The sequence below is a fragment of the Sus scrofa genome, chromosome 14 (genome assembly GCF_054392235.1).
Source record: "Sus scrofa isolate SSC_HxYL_T2T_F1_AM1 chromosome 14, Sscrofa_HxYL_maternal_Yorkshire_Landrace_v2.0, whole genome shotgun sequence".
NCBI lineage: Eukaryota > Metazoa > Chordata > Mammalia > Artiodactyla > Suidae > Sus > Sus scrofa.
Genome location: NC_139396.1, coordinates 22683458 through 22703902, shown reverse-complemented (window position 1 = coordinate 22703902; position 20445 = coordinate 22683458). Strand labels below are relative to the sequence as shown.

The following is a 20445-nucleotide window of genomic DNA, read 5'->3' as shown; positions in this document are numbered from 1 at the left end:
ATGATATTAGTTCTGGGTTTTCTGTAAATGCCCTTTATTAATTTGAGGAAGTTCTTTTCCATTTCTAGTTTTTTGAAGTTTTAAAATTATTATTTAAAAAAATCATTTAAAGTATGTTGGGTTTTGTCAAATGTTTCTTAAGGATTAGTTGAGATGTTCATGTGGCTTTTAAATTTTTTCCTTTATTCTGTTAGTGTAGTGTATTACTTTGATTTTTATGCTGAATCACTCTTGCATTCCTAGTATAAATCCCTCTTGGTTATGGTGTATAAACCTTTGAATATGCTGCTAGATTTGGCTTGTTAGTATTTTTTTGCGGACTTTTATTTTTTTGAGGGTATCAGTATTCATAACGGTTATTGGTCTATGGTCTCCTAGTTAAATTCTTCCTTCTAATCTATTTTCTATGCTGTGACTTTTTTTTTTTTTGTCCTTTGAGGGCCACACTCTTGGCACATGGAGGTTCCTAGTCTAGAAGTCTAATCAGAGCTGCAGCTTCCAGCCTACACCACAGCTCACGGCAACGCCAGATCATTAACCCACTGAGCAAGGGCAGGGATTGAACCCAAAACCTCATGGTTCCTAGTCGGATTCATTAACCACTGCGCCACAATGGGGAACTCCTGCAATTTTGAATATAGAAATAAATTTCCCCAACTTGATAAAAAGCTGTTAGAAATGCATAGCAGTCATTATACTGAATGGTGAAGTACTTAAACACTCCTAAATACCTCCTTTCAATGCAGCCAGTCCTCAATCCAGGCAATCACAACTCATTTAAAATTTTACCACTTGAGTAGCTTTTGAATTCTCTCACTTCCTTCTAACTCTGCTAACCTCAGTCAGACCTTCTATCTCTTGATTGGACTACAGCTTGTGCCTCAAAGTGTCTAGCCTTGTACACCTAGGTATGGTCTCCAAATATAGATACCACCCCTCCCCATCCCCGTGCCCCTTTTATATGTTTGTTTATGGAACGTAAACTCAGTGGTTACTCCTTTTCTTTTTAACAGGGCCTGTAGCAACAATATCTGGCTTGTGCTGACCTGTCCTCTCACTGGTACTCCTCCTCCTTCTGGCATGACTGTTTTATGACTTCTCCTGTGTTGCCCTGCCTGAAATTCAGCACCTCCCTGTCCCTTCCCTCCCACCCCCCAACTCTTACTCATCTTTCCAATCTCGGCTCACATAGCCCTGTCTTGGAGAAGCTTTCCCTGACTATCCTCTTTTGCCCTCAGACCATGTCACTTCTGGTTACAAATTACTGTAGCACTCTTTAGAGCATGTACAGCATTTTGAATTGTATATTTTTGTGATGATTTGACAAATGTTTGTCTTTCCTTCCTAGACTGTAGTTCCCTGAGAGCTGAGCACCATAGTGTGTATGCAGTACATTTCAATGAATGAATATATCTAATCTTATCTACTTGGTTTTCTTCTGAGGAAAGTGAAGCTTGAACAGTGTAGCATAGTCATTCTTCCTTCAAGTGTAGATTTTGCCACTTACCAGCTGAAGGTAGTTACTTCTCCAAGTCCCAGTTATTTTGTCTGTTCCACAAGGATAAAAATAATACCTACCTTTTAGGTTGTTTTGGGGATGACAATAAACATGAAGCACTGAGAACCGTGGCCCACACATGCTAAAGAACTCAATTAGTGCTAGCTGCTGTCATTAGTATTGGGACCTAACCAAGGTCCTTCAGCTGTTTAATACAGAGCCAGCCCTAGATACCAGTTCTCCTTCATGATTTTCTCCATACTGAGATCATTTGGAGAGTTTGCAAATTAATCCTGCTGTAGGCCTAATTTCATCTTTGTACTTTTTTTGAAAAGTGGGTTTGCACAGTTTCTTGCATGGAGAAGCATGTGCACATTTTGTTGTCTTTAACTCAGTTACCAATAACGATCACCCCCCTCTTGTCTGCCCTCACCCCCTCAACCAGGTGGAAATGCATATTATACATGGAAAATTTTTGCTTACTCAGGGAACATAAGGTGGGGTGCAGGTTTTAGAAGACTTTGCATATAATTAAGGTCTGGAACTCGAATAATTAAAGGATTTTATGCAGAGGAGAGTTTAAAATTTGAGCATGTAATTGTTTTCAGAAAATTGATCTGACTACAGCAGCTGGAATGGGAGGCTGGATTTAGATGATGCTTTCTGATAAAATTAGGGAAGTTAGGAGGTAGCTGGGCTTTGGGGGAGAATAAACCTTCTATAGATTCAGGTTGATTGCTTATTGGATGTCTAAAGGGAAGTGGATTCAGGTTAATAAGTACATGGGACAGAGTCAGGAGAGAAACCTGGGATGGAAATATTGAGAACTATGTAGTGTGACAGAAAGAGTAATTGCAACATTGTCATCTGGTTTACCAGCCAAAAAACTGATCCTATAATGCTTGCCTGTGAAAAAGAATTGTTAGCTGTTGTGTACTTCTGTGTATACTTGGAAGTGATGAAACAGTATTCCGTAATTTAGAGTTTTCACCAATAAGCATGGCCTTTCCACTAGTTAATCTGATTTAGCTATGTAAAATTTAGTAGAATGTGACAGATTATCTTGGTGGGGCTTAAGGAGAGAGAAGTGAAGGGGCATGCTGTTGTAAAATTCTTCTCTTAAAGGCTGAAGAAAAGTGGTGAATATGAAGCATTAGATTGATTTTGTAAATATGTTACATATAGCACATTCTTTAAAAATATGCTTAAAGAGGAAGGCAAATAGGAAAGTTAGGATAAAGCTCTTGAAGTGAACCTCAAGGAGAAGGTAGATTCCTCAGTCCCAAGTTAACTAGCTGTGTATGTGGGAGTCTCTACCCTAAATACCTCACTAACTCAAATGTTTGTTTGTTTGTTTCCTTAACTAGGAATTGTGGTGCTCGGAATAAACAGAGCTTATGCCAAAAATTCACTGAGTAAAAATCTTGTAAAAATGGTAAGTGTAAAGGTTAATCTATTTGCTTCTAATATTAAGATAAACAGTATTGACATTAATCTGAAAATGATTTTTCCCTTACCCTCCCTATTTCTGTTTAGCTGTCAAAAGCTGTGGATGCTTTAAAATCTGATAAGAAAGTACGGACCATAATAGTCAGAAGTGAAGTCCCAGGGATATTCTGTGCTGGTATGTAAATACATAGATTACATTTTGCAAACTGTAGTCTAGTCTTTCCTCAATAGTAGCCTATTTTCTGTTATGAAGTGTTCGTGGTTTGAATTCTAGTAGAAACAATTCCTCTTTTTTTTTTTTTTTTACTGTTTTACAAGAAAGAGAATGCTTTGAATGCTTTGTTAGTATTAGAAGGAAACTTTTACAGCATGTGGAAAAGTTGTTTTGGAAGTTGAAAAAATAAATTGAGCCATTAAAATGTTTACTTGTGGTACATGAATAATATTTAGAAAAGATGAACTGGGAAGGAAAAATCATGTCTCTTTTTCATAACACTGTGCTCTGCATTTGAGAGTTGCTTAAAAAATAGTTTAATTGAGGAGCTGTAGTTGCCTCAGTAGAAAATGTTAAGTATAGACCTTTGTTTTGGCGGCTGGTGTTTGTAGGTGTGTCCACAAATCATATTTTTATTTATTTATTTATTTATTTTTACCTTTTAGGGCCATACCCACGGCATATAGAGGTTCCCAGTCTAAGGGTTGAATGGGAGCTACAGCTGCCAGCCTACACCACAGCCACAGCAACGCAGGATCTGAGCCTTGTTCTGTGAATTGCACCACGGCTCATGGCAACGCCGGATCCTTAACCCACTGAGCAGGGCCAGGGATCGAACCCGAATCCTTATGGATACTAGTTGGGTTTGTTTCTGCTGCACCACAGCAGAACTCCATCTGTGTTTTTAAATTGGTATCTACAGCAGCAGAATATGTTTTTTCCATTTGTACTACGTTACCAAAAAGTCAAGGATTAAATTGCTTTGCATTTTCCATATTTCTAAATATTTCTAAAAAAAGTCATGGGATTGAATGGATCTGTTTCAACTAGTAAAAATTGTAGATGATTCAGATAAAAAATGCTGATAATATACAGTATCATAGTAATTTACTAATAAGTAGGTAAAGGTAGATGTTGACTGAGTCATAAACTTTTTTTTTTTTTCAGTAAAAGTATAAACGGAATAATCCACTGGAGATAATTGGACACTTTAGGTTCAATGAGTGTTTTTTAACATTTACACTATAGCTAGAGTAATTCTGGAGAAGTGGAGAGTATGTCTAGACAAGGTTTTTAGAGGTATCTTAGCTGTGGCTGCTGTTCTTCAGTTTCGTTGTTGAGAGTCCTCAGTTTTTCAAGCTTCAAACTTTGCAGCTTCCCCCTTAAAATGTTCCTTAAAATATTTAGGAACATTCAGTTTCATGAGTTGCATTTTAGCTTTTGATAGAGTGTACTGTACATAAAAGGATTAGTTTTTTTTTTTAATTTAATTTTTATTTTTTTACATAATAAAATGCATATATTTAAACACAATTACATTCATACAGATTATTATATCATGGATCTTAAGAAACAGATTAAGTGACTCCATCTGGGGAAGTGGAATGGAAAATATGCTGAGACAAATAGGAAATCTATTCTATACTTTATCCCATTTTGTATGGCTTTCATCTTTACTATTTAGTATTATCTGTTACATTCAATTTTTCTTTAAAAATTAGCATTATATTAAAATTGTTGTATTATGCAACTAAAACTTATAAAGAAGAAAGCCTTATATACCATTAAATATTTTATATAGCATAATAAAAAGAATAACTTAACTGGTAAGAATAACAAAAATAATATACCCTCTGAAAATAAGTAAAATATAAAATGCATAAATTGGTTAAAAACAGTGTAACTATATAAATATGTCCTCACAGTTTGTTACATCTTATTGATTCTTCAATATAGGCATTACACCATTCTAGGTGATGTGATAAACAAGACATTATAGACCTTACCTTGTACCATGGAGAGAGATGGTTATTAATAATACAGTTGTAGAGCTGTATTATTGAATTGTACAGTTGCAGTATTTAATTATAATTATCATAAATTCTTTGATGGAGAGGAAATCAAAATCAGATCTAAGAAGACTACAACATTCCAAGAATGATGTCAAATGACCCCCTTCATGGTGGATTATGCACTTATTTACTATGAGATATATTCTCCAGAGATTCCTTGTTTGTGTATCAGTTGTAGATTTTTGGTTTGCAGTTATTCTGAAGTTTTGATATAAGAGTCTATATGTATATGAGATTGTTTTAAGTTGTTGTTCCCTTAATTGCAAGTTCATCTCCAGTGTCCTGCATTTGTACCCACCTCTTCTCATAATTTCTGATTTTGGTGGTATAATTGTGCATGGATGATTTTGTATCTTTACTGTATTGGTGAGCCTTGTCATTTGTAGAATTTTTGTTTCCTGTTGCTGTCTTTTCTTTTCTGCCTAGAGAAGTTCCTTTAGTATTTGTTGTAAGGCTGTTTAGTGTTGCTGAATTCTCTTAGCTTTTGCTTACCTGTGAAGCTTTTGATTTCTTCTTCAAATCTGAATGAGAGCCTTGCTGGGTAGAGTAATCTTGGTTGGAGGTTTTTTCCTGTCATCACATTAAGTATATCATGCCACTCCCATCTGGCCTGCAGAGATTCTGCTGAAAAATCTGCCGATAACCTTATCGGGTTTCCCTTGTATGTTACTTGTTTCTTTTCCCTAGCTGCTTTCAATATTTTCTCTTTGTCTTTAATTTTGGTCAGTTTGATTAATATGTGTCTTGGTGTATTCCTCCTTGGGTTTATTATATGGTATTCGTTGTGCTTGCTGGATTTGAGTGGTTCCTTTCCCATGTGAGGGAAGTTTTTGGCTATTATCTCTTGGACTATTTTTTCTGTGCCCTTCTCTCTCTGTTCTCCTTCTGGCACCCCTATAATATGGATGTGTGCATTTCACTTTGTCCCAGAGTTCTCTGAGACCCTCTTCATTTGTTTTCAATCTTTTTTCTCTTTTCTGTTGTGCATCTGTAATTTCCACTAATCTGTCCTCCACCTCGCTTATTCGTTCTTCTGTCTCCTGTATTCTGCTGTTAGCTGCCTCTAGTGAATTTTTTATTTCAGTTATTGTATTTTGCATCTCTTCTTGTTTAAGTTTTATATCTTGTATCTCTTTGGTCAGTGTTTCCTGTAAGTTATCCATCTTTGCCTCCAGTTTATTTCCAATGTCTTGCATCATCTTCAGCATCAACAATCTAAAGTCTTTTTCCTGGAAACTGAGAATCTCCTCATCACTTAGCTGTTTTTCTGGGATTATTCCTTTCTCCCTCATCTGAGTTATAGTTCTCTGTCTTTTCATTTTTAGAGGTTTTTGGTATGGTGACCTTTTTATAGATAATAGGGTTGTAGCCTCTCTAACTTCTGGGGTCTGCCCACCTTGTGGCTGAAGTGAGTATGGGGGCTTGGTGTAGGCTTCCTGATGGGAGGGGCTGATGCCTGCCCACTGGTAGGTGGAGCTGATTCTGGATGGGTTGGGGCTTAGTCTCTGGATGGGATTAGAGGCAGCTGTGTTCCTGAGGAGTCTTTAGGCAGCCTGTTTACTGAGGGGCCTGGCTGTGATCCCACCTGGGTTGTTGTTTGCCCTGGGGCTTCTCAGCACTGACTGATGGGTGGGGCCAGATTTTCCCAAAATGGCCACCTCCAGAGAAAAGCACTGCTGCTGAATATTCCCGAGAGCTTTGCTTTCAATGTCCTTCCCTCACAACAAGCCACATTCACCCCTGTTTTCCCAGGATGTCCTCCAAGAACTGCAGTCAGGTTTGACCCAGATTCCTATGGAGACCTTGCTCTGCCCTGGGACCCGGTGCACATGAAAGTCTGTGTGCGCCTTTTAAGAATGGGGTCTCCATTTCCCCCAGTCCCGTGGAGCTCCTGTGCACAAGCCCCATTGGCCTTCAGTGCCAGATGCTCCAGGGGCTCTTTCTCCTAGTGCTGGATCCCCACATGTGAGGGTTCGATGTGGGGCTCAGAACTCTCACTCCTGTAGGTGAGTCTCTGTGAACCAGTTAGTTTTCAGTCTATGGAGCTTCCCACCTGGGAGGTATGGGGTTGTTTATATCGTGAAATCGCCCCTCCTGCTTCTTGATGTGGCCTCCTCTTTTTCTTCTGGAGTAGGGTATCTTTTTTAAGTTTTCTGGTCCATTTGGGTGGAGATTGCTCAGTCTTTAGTTGTGAGTTTTGTTATTTTTAGGAGAGAAGTTGAGTTCCAGGCCTTCTATTCCCCATCTTAATCCTGTCTCTCCAAAAGGATTAGTTTTAACTTCAGTTTGGTAATTGAAGAGAGTAGGATTAGTATGCTCAGCTGCCTGGGTGATAACGGTTTGCAGTACTGGCTTCTGCTCTCACATTTTCCAACGTAATACTGTCCTCCTTGTACGGTTGTCAGAGGCTTGATCTGACAGTGTATGCAAAGCATACTACAGTAGTGAGTGAGTTATAGCTGTTAATATTTTTTTTTTTTTTGTCTTTTTGTCTTTTCTAGGGCTGCTCCTGCGGCACATGGAGGTTCCCAGGCTAGGGATCTAATTGGAACTGTAGCCGCTGGCCTACACCAGAGCCACAGCAACATGGGATCTGAGCTGCATCTGTGACTTACACCACAGCTCACGGCAACACCAGATCCTTAACCCACTGAGCAAGGCCAGGGATCATACCCTCAACCTCATGGTTCCTAATCGAATTTGTTAACCACTGTGCCACGACGGGAACTCCAGCTGTTAATAATTTTATAAAAGTATTATTAAAGTATTTTTCTTAAACAATATGAAAAACTTACACTGAGAGTATTAGAATTCTTGTGTCTGTGATCTTAGGACCAGGTGACTGTATTTCCACGTGACTGAATCTAATGCCATGACTGATGGCTCTGAGGTCACTGCACTCAGATCCTCTGAGGGCTGCCAAGGGGCTTATTGGGAAGACATAGGGCCGTTTGGAGGCTTTTAAGGAAGGCTCAATTATATGAATCTTTCAGGAGTGATGGTGATATAGTGAAGGTAGAATGATGCTTCAGAAATGTGTCTATCATAACTAGCATTACTGTCTTTCTCTTGGTAATTGGTTTTGTAATTATAATGCTATAATTACTGGTAGAATTCTTTTTTTTTTTTTTTAAATTGGTTCCTTTGCTGCCTATTTGTTTTGTGCCTCCACATTATCAGTATTCTTTGGACAAGGCTTTAATGCTTTAGTATAGTTTACAACTAACTATCTGTTATAGGTTGCCTTTCTGGGGATATTTTAAGTAATATACCAAATACTTTACCAGATTAACAAGTTAGCCTTAAGTACTTTTTCCAAGGGCTTATCAAGTCTATTTTCTTTGTTCCATATCCTTTTTCATAAGGATAATTTTCTCCTCTATTTTAGCATATTTTGTCCAAAAACACGTTTGCATGTTAGAAAAATTGCGGCAAATAGTTTTTAGTAACTCAGAGTGTGTAGTAAAACTATTCTTTTGAATTTCTCTGAAAGGTTTTCACCTTTTCTTAGGTGTATTTGAAACAGGCAGTTAGTAGATCTGTATTTATTAATATGTATACATTAAATGTATTGTAAGTCTAGGTAAACAAAATCTCTTTACATACTTAGAATATTTAAACTTCTCATAGTTTGTAATAGTATAAAACCTCAATTAGGCCTCATTTATTAGTTGTTGTTGAAAAACAGTCTTTCGCATAATTAGAGCTTTAATTTCTGTTCTGAAGTAGTCATATTCAAATCCCAAATTCTCAAAAATAGTGTACTCATTTATTGATTATTCTCTTAGCCCTCCAGCCCTTTAAAGTTACTCATTTTCCCTCTTCCCTTTTCTGCCCCATAAAGGTTTCTCTTCTCTGTACCTCTGTGTTCTAGTTGTACCTTGTTAATTTCCAAAAAAAAATATGAAGCTTATAAAGTGGTCTTGCCTCAAATTTCTTGAGGATGTGAACTTCTCTTTTTCTTCTTTGAAAATCATTTTATGTTAACACGGCACATAATAGGGACTCAACATGTATTTACTGAATTTAAAATGCCTCTAAACTGTGCTGTGATTCACTGATTTTTGAGGGGGGCTCTTGGGATGTGAGCAGTTTCTCTGAAATTGTCTTAGACCACTCTGTGAAGAATTCATTCATAGTATTTCTGGCTCCTGATTTTGTTTAACCTTTCTGTCCTTTTTTTCTAATGTGGTGGATGAGCAGATAATTAAGCACAATTAAAGTGATCCCTTCATGCACTGGAAGGTGGACTGAGTGATTTCTGACTTCTTATTTAAATCTACTATTTAGAGTCAACAATTGTATTTATTTATTTGGCTTTTTAGGGCCTCACCTGTGGCATAAGGAAGTTCTCAGACTTGGGGTTGAATCAGAGCTGCAGCTACTAGCCTACACCACAGCCACAGCCACGTGGGATCTGAGCCATGTTTGCGACCTACACCACAGCTCCCAGCAACACCAGATCAATCCCCCACCCATTGAGTGAGGCCAGGGATCAACCCGCATCCTCATGGATAGTAGTTGGATTCATTTCTACTGCACCACAATGGGAACTCCAACAGTTGTATTTTAATTACCTTTACATTTTAAAAATAAAATTTTAGTTAAAATAATAAATAGGTAGTATGTTAAAATGTATGAAATGTATACATTTTTCAAGTGTATGAAAAAGTATACAGAATCCTACTCTTGCCCACTCCCTCTACTCATTTCTTTCCCTAATAAAAAAAAGCAATTTTTATTATTTTATTTTTTTATCATAGTATTTCATTATACAGATACATCCAAATATACATAAATACATAAATACACAAATAAATACATGTACTTGGTAAAATGTTAAGGGATTACTTAAAGTGCTAGTATGAAGACTATGTTATAGTGTGAAAAATACAGTTTATAAGAGAGAGCTGCTTGTAAAATGTTATTCCCATTTTGATAGTAAAAACTATATCTTCAAATAAAAGTTATAGATTAGGAGAGATACTTTCTTTTCTCCATCTTCAAACTTTCTGTAATAAGTATAGTGAAGAATTATATTAAGCAGATATATACAAGTAGATAATTTTAAACCAAGTGTATCTGGTTTTGGACACCAAAATTACGGAGTTTCTTAATGTTGGAACATTTGAGAGAGAAAAATTTCAAAATATAAAGGCCTTCTACAGTGATTCAGATGCTTTCATGTTATAGACTGTTAGGGCAAGTGCCTGGTCAAAGTGGTGCCTTAGCTGGAACTACCGCTGACCTCTAGGGCAGGTTTTTGTTTACTATATCAGTAATTTTTAATCTTGGAGTACGTAGGAGGTCTCCTTTTTAAGTTTTTAAAATTTCATGTGCTTATACACTGTAGTGATCTTATGTTGTTTGAGAATACATGTAATGTCAAAATGCCACTCTGGTTACAGTAATGTTATTCAAATGAATTTTCCGTTATTAACCACAACGCTATCAAGATACAGAAGAAATATATATCACAGTTATCATGGCCGTAGACAATATTTTCTATACGTATATGTTTTCAGATACTGTGCCATTACCCTGGCCATAACTCCAGGCTGGGAATCAGTGTTTTGTACTCTTTTTTGGGGATTAGAACATTGCTTCTGGGTTCATGTCTTGCCTGTTCTTCTCTTAGAATACCGAGAATTTTGATGATCACAGCTCATTGTGGAGCACTGGCTACACAGATTGTGTTAGAGATTGGCCTGAATGTGTGCTCTCTCCCCTGCCTAGTCTAGAAATTATTTATCTATTCATTTAAACATTTTATCTTGTTTCTTTTTTTTTTTTTTTTTTTTTGTCTTTTTGCCTTTTTTCTTGAAGCCCCTCCCCCGGCATACGGAGGTTCCCAGGCTAGGGGTCGAATAGGAGCTGTAGCCACCGGCCTACACCAGGGCCACAGCAACACAGGATTGGAGCCGCATCTGCAACCTACACCACAGCTCACGGCAACGTTGGGTCTTTAACCCACTGAGCAAGGGCAGGGATCGAACCTGCAACCTCATGGTTCCTAGTTGGATTTGTTAACCACTGCACCATGACGGGAACTCCCTTTATCTTGTTTCTTACATACACACAAACACATACACAGATAGAAAACTGAAGTGATTTTGCTCTTTCAAAATGTTTAGGAATAAAAAAAATTAATGTATTATCTCTAATGAAATTATGAAAAAGTCCTTTTGACTAGGCTGCTGTAACAGATGTAAACCTTTGATCCTAGTCATCTGTTAATTTTTGGTTTTTTAGTGTTCTAACCCTAAGTAGTAGCAAAGCACATATGTATCGTGTTTACCATGAAATTTTTGACATGAAATCCTATGAGAAATTACTGAGACTGAGGATTTTTTTTCTCTTGAAATTCCTGAAATAGATTATAAACAATTCTTGGTAATTGATTCCTCTGTGTAGAACTCTAAATTGAGTGTTTCACTGAATTATACTAGTGTGGGTTTTTTTTTTTTAAAAGTAAAGGTACTTTTGCTTCTGCTTTTGAGTTCTAGTAAATTATGTTCTGACTAAAAACTTCTCACTAAAATGTCAACATGCTTTATTGAATGTCGTGAGTATTGTTCAAATGGATGTGGGTATCATGATAAGGTTTGTTAGGTGGAGGCCTCTGACTAATGAAGTTATCTATTCAGTATTGTTTCGGAATCTCAGGTTAGGTTATATTGGTTTACTTGTGAATGCCAGTCCCTTAGAGGGTTTGAGAAGTAAAGTGAAAGGATAAATATCTACAAATTTGTATTAGTTTAGCATGTGGTTCTTATCTTGGACATAAAAAGACATGTTATAGAGATCTGGATTATTTGTAATAAAATGTACCAATTTTAAGTATATATGTAATTGATTAATTTTGGCAGATGTTTAAACCATGACGACAGTTGGGATATAGAACATGCTTATCCTTTAAAAAACTTTCTCTTTTCTTTTTTAATTGAAGTATAGTTATCTTATAATACCATGTCAGGTCCAGGTGCACAACCTGGTGGTTCATTCTTCCTATGGATTATAAAATGATCGCCATGGTTAGTCTAGTCACCATCGGTCATGAAACAGCTGTTACATATTATTGACTATATTCCCCATGTTGTGCATTTATTTCATCCCCGTGAGCCATTTATTTTGTGATTGGAAGTCTGTACCCCTTGTCTCCCTCACTTATTTCACTCATCCTCCTACCCCTGTCCCCCTCTGGCAGCCACTTGTTTGTTCTCTATGTGTGACTCCGTTTTTGTTTGGTTATATTTGCTTGTTTTGTGTTATAGATTCTACATATGAGGAATCATACAGTATTTGTCTTTTTTTTTTTTTTTTCACACAGCATAATGACCTCTTGGTCCATCCATGTTCTTGCAAACGACAAGATTTCACTCTTTTTTATGGCTGAGTAATATTCTACCTATCACATCTTCTTTATCTGTTCACCTAAGAGTGGACACAGGGTTGTTTCTATATCTTGGCTATTGTAAATAATGCTGCAATGAACATAGGAGGTGCATATATTTTTTTGAATTAATTTTTTTTTTTTTTCTTTAGAAGGATACTAAGGAGTGAAATTGCTGGATCCTATGGTAGTTCTGGTTTTAGTTTTTTGAGGACTGTCCACAGTTTTCCATAGTGGCTGCATAAATTTACATTCCTTCTAGCAGTGCACAAGGGTTCCCTTTTCTCCACATTTTCACCGACACTTGTTATCTCTCTCTCTCTCTCTACCTGCCTGTCTATCTATCTATTTAATAATAGCCAGTTTCATTGTGGGTTTTTTTTTTTTTTTTTTTTTTTTTTTTTTTGCGTTTTAGGACTGCACCTGTGGCATATGGAAGTCCCCAGGCTAGGGGTCGAATCAGAGCTGCAGCTGCTAGCATATACTACAGCCACAGCAACGTGAGATCTGAGCCATGTCTGTGAACTATGAGTGGGGCCAGAGATTGAACCCGCATCCTCGTGGATACTAGTCAGGGTCATTACCACTGAGCCACAATGGAAACTCCCTTATGTGTTTATTTTTATTTCAGTTCCAGAGTTGTGATTCTATGATAAACTCATAGTTAGGAAATTGTCAGTTTGTGTATATTCTCAAGCCAGTGATTCTCAAATGTGATCTGTAGTCACCAAGATGGGCGTCCATGAAGTCACAGTGATTTTCATAGCAGGAAGGTGTGATTTGCACTTTTCAGTGGGTTGGCATTTGCACTTATGAGGCAGAAGCAGTGGTGGGTAAAATTGCAAGAATCAAAAATTGTCCTCAATCTATAGTCATTTATGTTAATGTGAATGGCTTATTTGTATTATTCAATGAATAAATAAATGCTTTAAAAATTCTGTCATTTCAGTTTCTAATAGAATAAGTATTGATAGATCTATATAATCTTTTATTTATTTATTCATTTATTTTTGTCTCTCTCTCTTTTCTAGGGCCGCACCCTTGGCATATGGAGGTTCTCAGACTAGGGGTCTAATCGGAGCTGTAGCCACCAGCCGACGTCAGAGCCATAGCAACGCCAGATCTGAGCCATGTCTGTGATCTACACCACAGCTCACGGCAACACTGGATCCTTAACACATTGAGTGAGGCCAGGGATCGAACCCGCAACCTCATGATTCCTAGTTGGATTCGTTAACCTCTGAGCCATGACAGGAACTCCAAATCTATATAATCTTAACAGTGCCTCTTCCCTGTTACCCCTAAGATTATAAAGGGGTCCTGAGACCACAAAGTTTGAGAACTACCACTCTAAGCTCATGGTAGATGTATGAACAAACAATTATTTTTTTTCTTTCTGATGCTGGTCTTTGGGAAGGAAAACTTGGGCAATATAATTCCTTTGACAGGTAAATTCAGTCTGTATTTAAGGCTATATGAATCTTACATAAAATTTCAGTTTGTTGCCTTAAAATTTTGTTTATGACTAGATATTATATTTGTAAATACAATATTTGCAGGTGCTGACCTTAAGGAAAGAGTCAAAATGCATTCCAGTGAAGTTGGTCCTTTTGTCTCCAAATTAAGAGCAGTGATTAATGAAATCGGTAAGCACAATTAAATTCTCCTTTTAGCATGCTGAAAATCACCTTATATGTTAGATTTAAAAAGTTGCCCACAGTCTTTATATATAAGCTTTGGCTAAAGTATTTCTGTAATTGGATAGTCATGATCTCTGGTTGGTTGCAAAATAGCATGTGATGTATTTAATTTGAAAAATTGTGAAAAATATTTTATAATTAAAGATGCCTCCTATTTATGATGACATGGAATAACAAGTAGTTATTAGACAACAGAGAATAATTTGGCATAAGCCTTTGACATAAAGTTTTTGTATTTTTTAAATTGAGTACACAAACATTTATAGATTTATATGGGATTATACTGTTTCCTGAGAATTAGACCTTTCTGTAATGTTTATATTTCAGTATATATCAACTTAATTTATTAACTTTTTAATATACTGTTGCATAGTAATCCATAGCATAGTCTTATCTAAAATTTTAAATTATTTTTTTGTTAATGAATATTTAAGTTTTTTTGTTTTGGTTTTTGGTTTTTGCAGTTTTTTTTTCTATTTTGCTATAAAGCATTGATTATCTTTATACAAAGTCTTTTAGAATATTAATATGTACATTTATGGAATAGATTCCTAAATATGGTATTGCAGTTCTAAGTATTGCGTGTCCATTTTACATTTTAATATATCCTACCAGATTATATTGCAAAAAGATTACACTATTTTATATTACCATCAAATACGTGACAGTGTCTGTTTGCTTATATTCTTGTCAGCATTTAGTGTTGCTATTTTTTAAGTTTGCCACAGTTAAAGAAGAAAATACATCTTATTATTTTAATTTGTATTCTCCCAGATGCTAGTGTAATGTTATATCTTTCAAATTAGAGTTATCTTTTTCCTTCTGTAAATTGCCCGTTCACATTCTTCATTCTCTTTTCTATAACATTATTTAACAGCTATTTACTTAAAAGCCAGTTTTGCATTAATCTTTTGTTTGCATTGCATATGATATCTCTTAGTTCCACTGTAATTCAGTTCTAGGAGCTTTAATTATCTAGAGGGTACTAAGTTCCCTTCATTACTTTTCTTTTTTCCTTGAAGATCGTCTTTGCTGATTCTTATACATCAGCTCTTCCAAATGAATTTAGAATTATTAAAGTGAGGAAGAAAAATATCCTTCTGAGACTATGAACAGAATTTCTATAAATCTTCTTTAATAAAGAATTGACATTTTTATGGTACCGAATCTTTCTGTTCATGATGTGCATGGCTCTTATTTTGTGGGGGAGCATTTCATGTTGTAGTGTTCTTCAAGAAATTTTTCTTCACATTGGCTTTGGCCTTGTATTATTTTTCCCCTTCATATTTATCCTTAGCTATTTTATAGCATTTATTCTTTTGAATGGGATCTTTTCTGCCTATTTCTGTTGAAGTCTGGTTATTAATTGTAGGTCTGTAGGAAATTTGTTAAATTTTATGTGCTTATTTTCTATCATGCTAACTTACTAAGAACTTGTAGTAATTATTGTCATTTCTCAATTTTCTTGTGTTTTCCAGAAAGCAAAATGTTCATTATATATAAACAATGCAATTTTTATCTCTTCTTTTTCTAACATTTCTCATATATTTTCCCATTTTTGTTGTTTTAATTTGAATTTCTGTGGTGACATATGATGTAGAACATCTTTTCATGTGCTTTTTTGGCATCTATCTTCTTTGGTGAGGTATTTATTAGTCTTTGGCTCATTTTTAATTTTTTTACTTTAATTTTTTTAAATAGCTATTTCCCCAATACAATTTTTTTTTCTACTGTACAGCATGGTGACCCAGTTATATATACATGTACACATTCTATTTTTGTACATTATCATGCACCTTCATAAGTGACTAGACAGAGTTCCCAGTGCTACACAGCAGGATCTCATTGCTAATCCATTACAAAGGCAATAGTTTGTATCTATTAACCCCAAGCTCCCATCCATCCCACTCCCTCCCCCTCCCCCTCGGCAACCACAAGTCTATTCTGCAAGTCCATGGTTTTCTTTGCTCTGGAAATGTTCATTTGTGCTGTATATTAGATTCCAGTTATAAGTGATCATATGGTATTTGTCTTTCTCCTTCTGACTTACTTCACTCAGGATGAAAGTCTCTAGTTCCATCCATGTTGCTGCAAATGGCATGATTTGGTTCTTTTTTATGGCTGAGTATGATTCCATTGTGTGTATATACCACATCTTCCTAATCCAGTTGTGTGTCGATGGACATTTGGGTTGTTTCCATGTCTTGGCTATTGTGAATAGAGCTGCAATGAACAATGCAGGTGCATGTGTCTTTTTTAAGGAAAGTTTTGTCCGGATATATGCCCCAGAGTGGGATTTCTGGGTCAGATGGTAGTTCTATGTATAGATTTCTAAGGTACCTCCATACTGTTCTCCATCGTGGCTGTAGCAGCTTACATTCCCACCAACAGTGCAGGAGGGTTCCCTTTTCTCCACACCCCCTCCAGCATTTGTTATTTGTGAACTTATGAATGATGGCCATTCTGACTGGTGTGAGGTGGTGTCTGATGGTAGTTTTGATTTGCATTTGTCTAATAATCAGGGATGTTGAGCATTTTTTCATGTGCTTGTTGGCCGTCTGTACCTCTTCCTTGGAAAAATGTCTCTTCAGGTCTTTTGCCCCTTTTCCCTTGGGTTGTTGGCTTTTTTGCTGTTGTGTTGTATAAGTTGTTTGTATATTCTAGAGATTAAGCCGTTGTCCGTTGCATCATTTGAAACTATTTTCTCCCATTCTGTAAGTTGTCTTAGTCTTTTTTTGCTATTTCTTTGGGCTGCTCCCGTGGCATATGGAGGTTCCCAGCCTAGGGGTCCAATAGGAGCTGTAGCCGCTGGCCTATGCCAGAGCCACAGCAATGCGGGATCCGAGCCACGTCTGCAACCTACACCACAGCTCATGGCAACGCCGGATCGTTAACCCACCGAGCAAGGCCAGGGATGGAACCTGCAACCTCATGGTTCCTAGTCAGATTCGTTAACCACTGTGCCACGATGGGAACTCTTGTAAGTTGTCTTTTTGTTTTCTTTTTGGTTTCCTTTGCTGTGCAAAAGCTTTTCAGTTTGATTAGGTCCCATTGGTTTATTTTTGCTCTTATTTCTGTTGCTTTGGGAGACTGACCTGAGAAAATATTCATGTGGTTGTTGTCAGAGAATGTTTTGCCTGTGTTCTCTTCTAGGAGTTTGATGGTGTCTTGTCTTATATTTAAGTCTTTCAGCCATTTTGAGTTTATTTTTGTGCATGGTGTGAGGGTGTGTTCCGGTTTCATTGATTTACATGCAGCTGTCCAGTTTTCCCAGCAATGCTTGCTGAAAAGACTGTCTTTTTCCCATTTTATGTTCTTGCCTCCTTTGTCAAAGATTAATTGACTATAGGTATCTGGGTTTATTTCTGGGTCGTCTATTCTGTTCCATTGGTCTGTCTGTTTTGGTACCAGTACCACACTGTCTTGATGACTATGGCTTTGTCATATTGCTTGAAGTCTGGGAGAGTTATGCCTCCTGCTTGGTTTTTGTTCTTAAGAATTGCTTTGGCAATTCTGATTTTTTTGTGGTTTCATATACATTTTTAGATAGTTTGTTCTAGTTCTGTGAAAAATGTCATGGGTAATTGGATCGGGATTGCTTTGATCTTAATGATTTCCTTCCTTCTGCTGACTTTAGGTAGATTGCTTTGGGTAGTATAGCCATTTTTACAATATTAATTTTTCCAACCCAGGAGCATGGAATATCTTTCAATTTCTTTACGTCTTCTTTAGTTTCCTTGATTAATGTTTGCTAGTACTCGGCATATAAGTCTTTCACCTCCTTGCTTAGGTGTAATCCCAGGTATTTGATTTTTGGGGTGCAGTTTTAAAAGGTATTGTATTTTTGTCTTCCTTTTCTAATGTTTCATTGTTAGTATACAGAAATGTGACTGATTTCTGAATGTTAATCTTATCTCCTGCTACTTTGATGAATTTGTTGATCAGTTCAAGTAGTTCTGGGGTTGAGTCCTTGGGGTTTTCTATATACGGTATCATGTCATCTGCATACAGCATGTCATCTGCATACAGCGACAGTTTTATCTCTTCTCTTGCTATTTAGATGCCTCTTATTTCTTTTCTTTGTCTGATTGTTATGGCTAGGACTTCCAGTACTATGTTGAATAACAGTGGTGAGAGTGGACATTCTTGACTTGTTCCAGATTTTAGTGGGAAGGCTTTCAGCTTTTCTCGAATGAGGACTATGTTTGCTGTGGGTTTGTCATAAATGGCTTTGATTATGTTAAGGTATGTTCCCTCTATACCCACTTTGGTAAGAGTTTTTATCATGAGTGGATGTTGGACTTTGTCAAATGCTTTTTCTTCATCTATTGAGATGATCATGTGGTTTTTGACTTTTCTTTTGTTAATGTGCTGTATGACGTTGATTGATTTGCATATGTTGAACCATCCTTGTATACCTGGGATGAATCCCACTTGGTTGTGGTGTATGATCTTTTTTATATGTTGCTGGATTCAGAAGACTAAAATTTTGTTGAGAATTTTTGCGTTTGTATTCATGAAAGATATTGGCCGATAGTTTTCTTTTTTGGTGGTATCTTTGTCTGGTTTTGGAATTAGGGTGATGGTGGCATCATAGAATGTCTTTGGGAGTGTTCCTTCTTCAACCTTTTGAAAAAGCTTAAGGAGGATGGTGTAAGTTCCTCTTCATTTGTTTGGTAGAATTCTCCTGTGAAGCCATCTGGCCCTGGACTTTTATTTGTAGGGAGTGTTTTTATGACATATCCAATTTCATTTTTAGTGATTGGTCTGTTCAGTTGATCTCTTTCTTCTTGATTCAGTTTTGGCAGGCTGTACGTCTCTAGCAAGTTGTCCATTTCTTCCAGGTTGTCAAATTTGTTGGCCTACAATTGTTTATAGTATTCTCTCATGGTTTTTTGTATTTCTGTAGTTATCTGTTGTGACTTCTCCTTTTTCATTTCTGATTTTGTTTATTTGGGCTTTCTCTCTCCTCTTCTTGGTGCGTCTAGGCAGAGGTTTGTTAATTTTGTTTACCTTTTCAAAGAACAAGCTCTTGGTTTTACTGATTTCTTCACTTGTTTTTTGAATCTCTATTTTATTGACTTCCTCTTTGATCTTTATGATTTCCTTCCTCCTGCTGACTTTAGGTTTTGTTTGTTCTTCTTTTTCTAATTCATTTAGGTGTTGGGATAAGTTGTCAATTTAAGATTTTTCTTCTTTTTTGAGGAAGGCCTGTATTGCTATAAAATTCCCCCTGAGCACTGCTTTTGCGGCATCCCATAGATTTTGAGTGGATGTCTTCATTATCATTTGTCTCGAGCTATTTTTTTAATTTCTTTCTTGATTTCCTCATTGACCGATTGGGTTTTTTGTTTGTTTGTTTGTTTGCTTTGTCTTTTTGCCTTTTCTGGGGCCACTCCCATGGCATATGGAGGTTTCCAGGCTAGGGATTGAATCAGAGCTGTAGCTGCTGGCCTACGCCAGAGCCACAGCAACGCGGGATCTGAGCCACGTCTGCGACCTACACCACAGCTCATGGCAACGCCGGATCCTTAACCCACTGAGCAAGGCCAGGGATCGAACCCGCAACCTCATGGTTCCTAGTCAGATTCGTTAACCACTGAGCCACGACAGGAACTCCAACCCATTGGTTTTTTAAAAGCATGTTGTTTAGTCTCCATGTAGTAAGCTTTTTCTCATTTCTTTTCCTGTGGTTGATTTCTAGTTTCATGCCATTGTCGTCAGAGAAGATACTTGAAATAATTTCTATATTCTTAAATTTGTTGAGGTTAGCTTTGTACCCCAGTATGTGATCAATTCTTGAGAATGTTCCATGTGCACTTGAGAAGAATGTGTATTCTGATTTTTTTGGATGTAATGTCCTGAAAATGTCAATTAAGTCTAACTTTTCTATTGTATCCTTTAGGTTCTCTGTTGCCTCACTGATTTTTTGTCTAGAGGATCTGTCCATCGTTGTGAGTGGGGTGTTAATGTCTCCTACTATGATTGTATTCCCATCGATTTCTCCTTTTATGTCTGTTAGTATTTGTTGTAGGTGTCTGGGTGCTCCTATATTAGAGCCGTATATATTGACAATTGTAATATCCTCTTGTTGAATGTATCCTTTAACCATAAAATAGTGTCCTTCTTTGTCTTTCTTTATGACCTTCCTTTTTATGTCTATTTTGTCTGATATGAGTATGGCAATTTCTGCTTTCCTGTCTTGTCCATTGGCATGAAATATCTTTTCCTGTTCCCTCACTTTCAATCTATATGTGTCCTTTGCTCTAAGGTGAGTTTCTTGCAGGCAGCAGATTGAAGGTTTTTGCTTTTTTATCCAATCTGCCACTCTGTGTCTT

General features: G+C 36.8%; 1 protein-coding gene across 22 annotated transcripts in view; it reads left to right on the top strand.

Moving 5' to 3' along the window:
- Window positions 1-20445, top strand: part of AUH (AU RNA binding methylglutaconyl-CoA hydratase) — a 147854-nt gene that overhangs the window by 13605 nt on the left and 113804 nt on the right. For 18 of the 22 annotated variants that reach the window (XR_014826398.1, XR_014826402.1, XR_014826394.1 and 15 more), the window contains exons 2-4: window positions 2866-2933; window positions 3035-3122; window positions 13967-14053. Coding sequence is in view for 6 of the 22 variants with exons in the window: in XM_013990241.3 (XP_013845695.1) it covers window positions 2866-2933; window positions 3035-3122; window positions 13967-14053 (243 nt within the window). In the remaining 16 variants the exon portion in view is untranslated. The remainder of the gene's footprint in view (window positions 1-2865; window positions 2934-3034; window positions 3123-13966; window positions 14054-20445) is intronic. The other 4 variants (XR_014826393.1, XR_014826403.1, XM_084994539.1 and 1 more) reach the window with 1 other exon arrangement.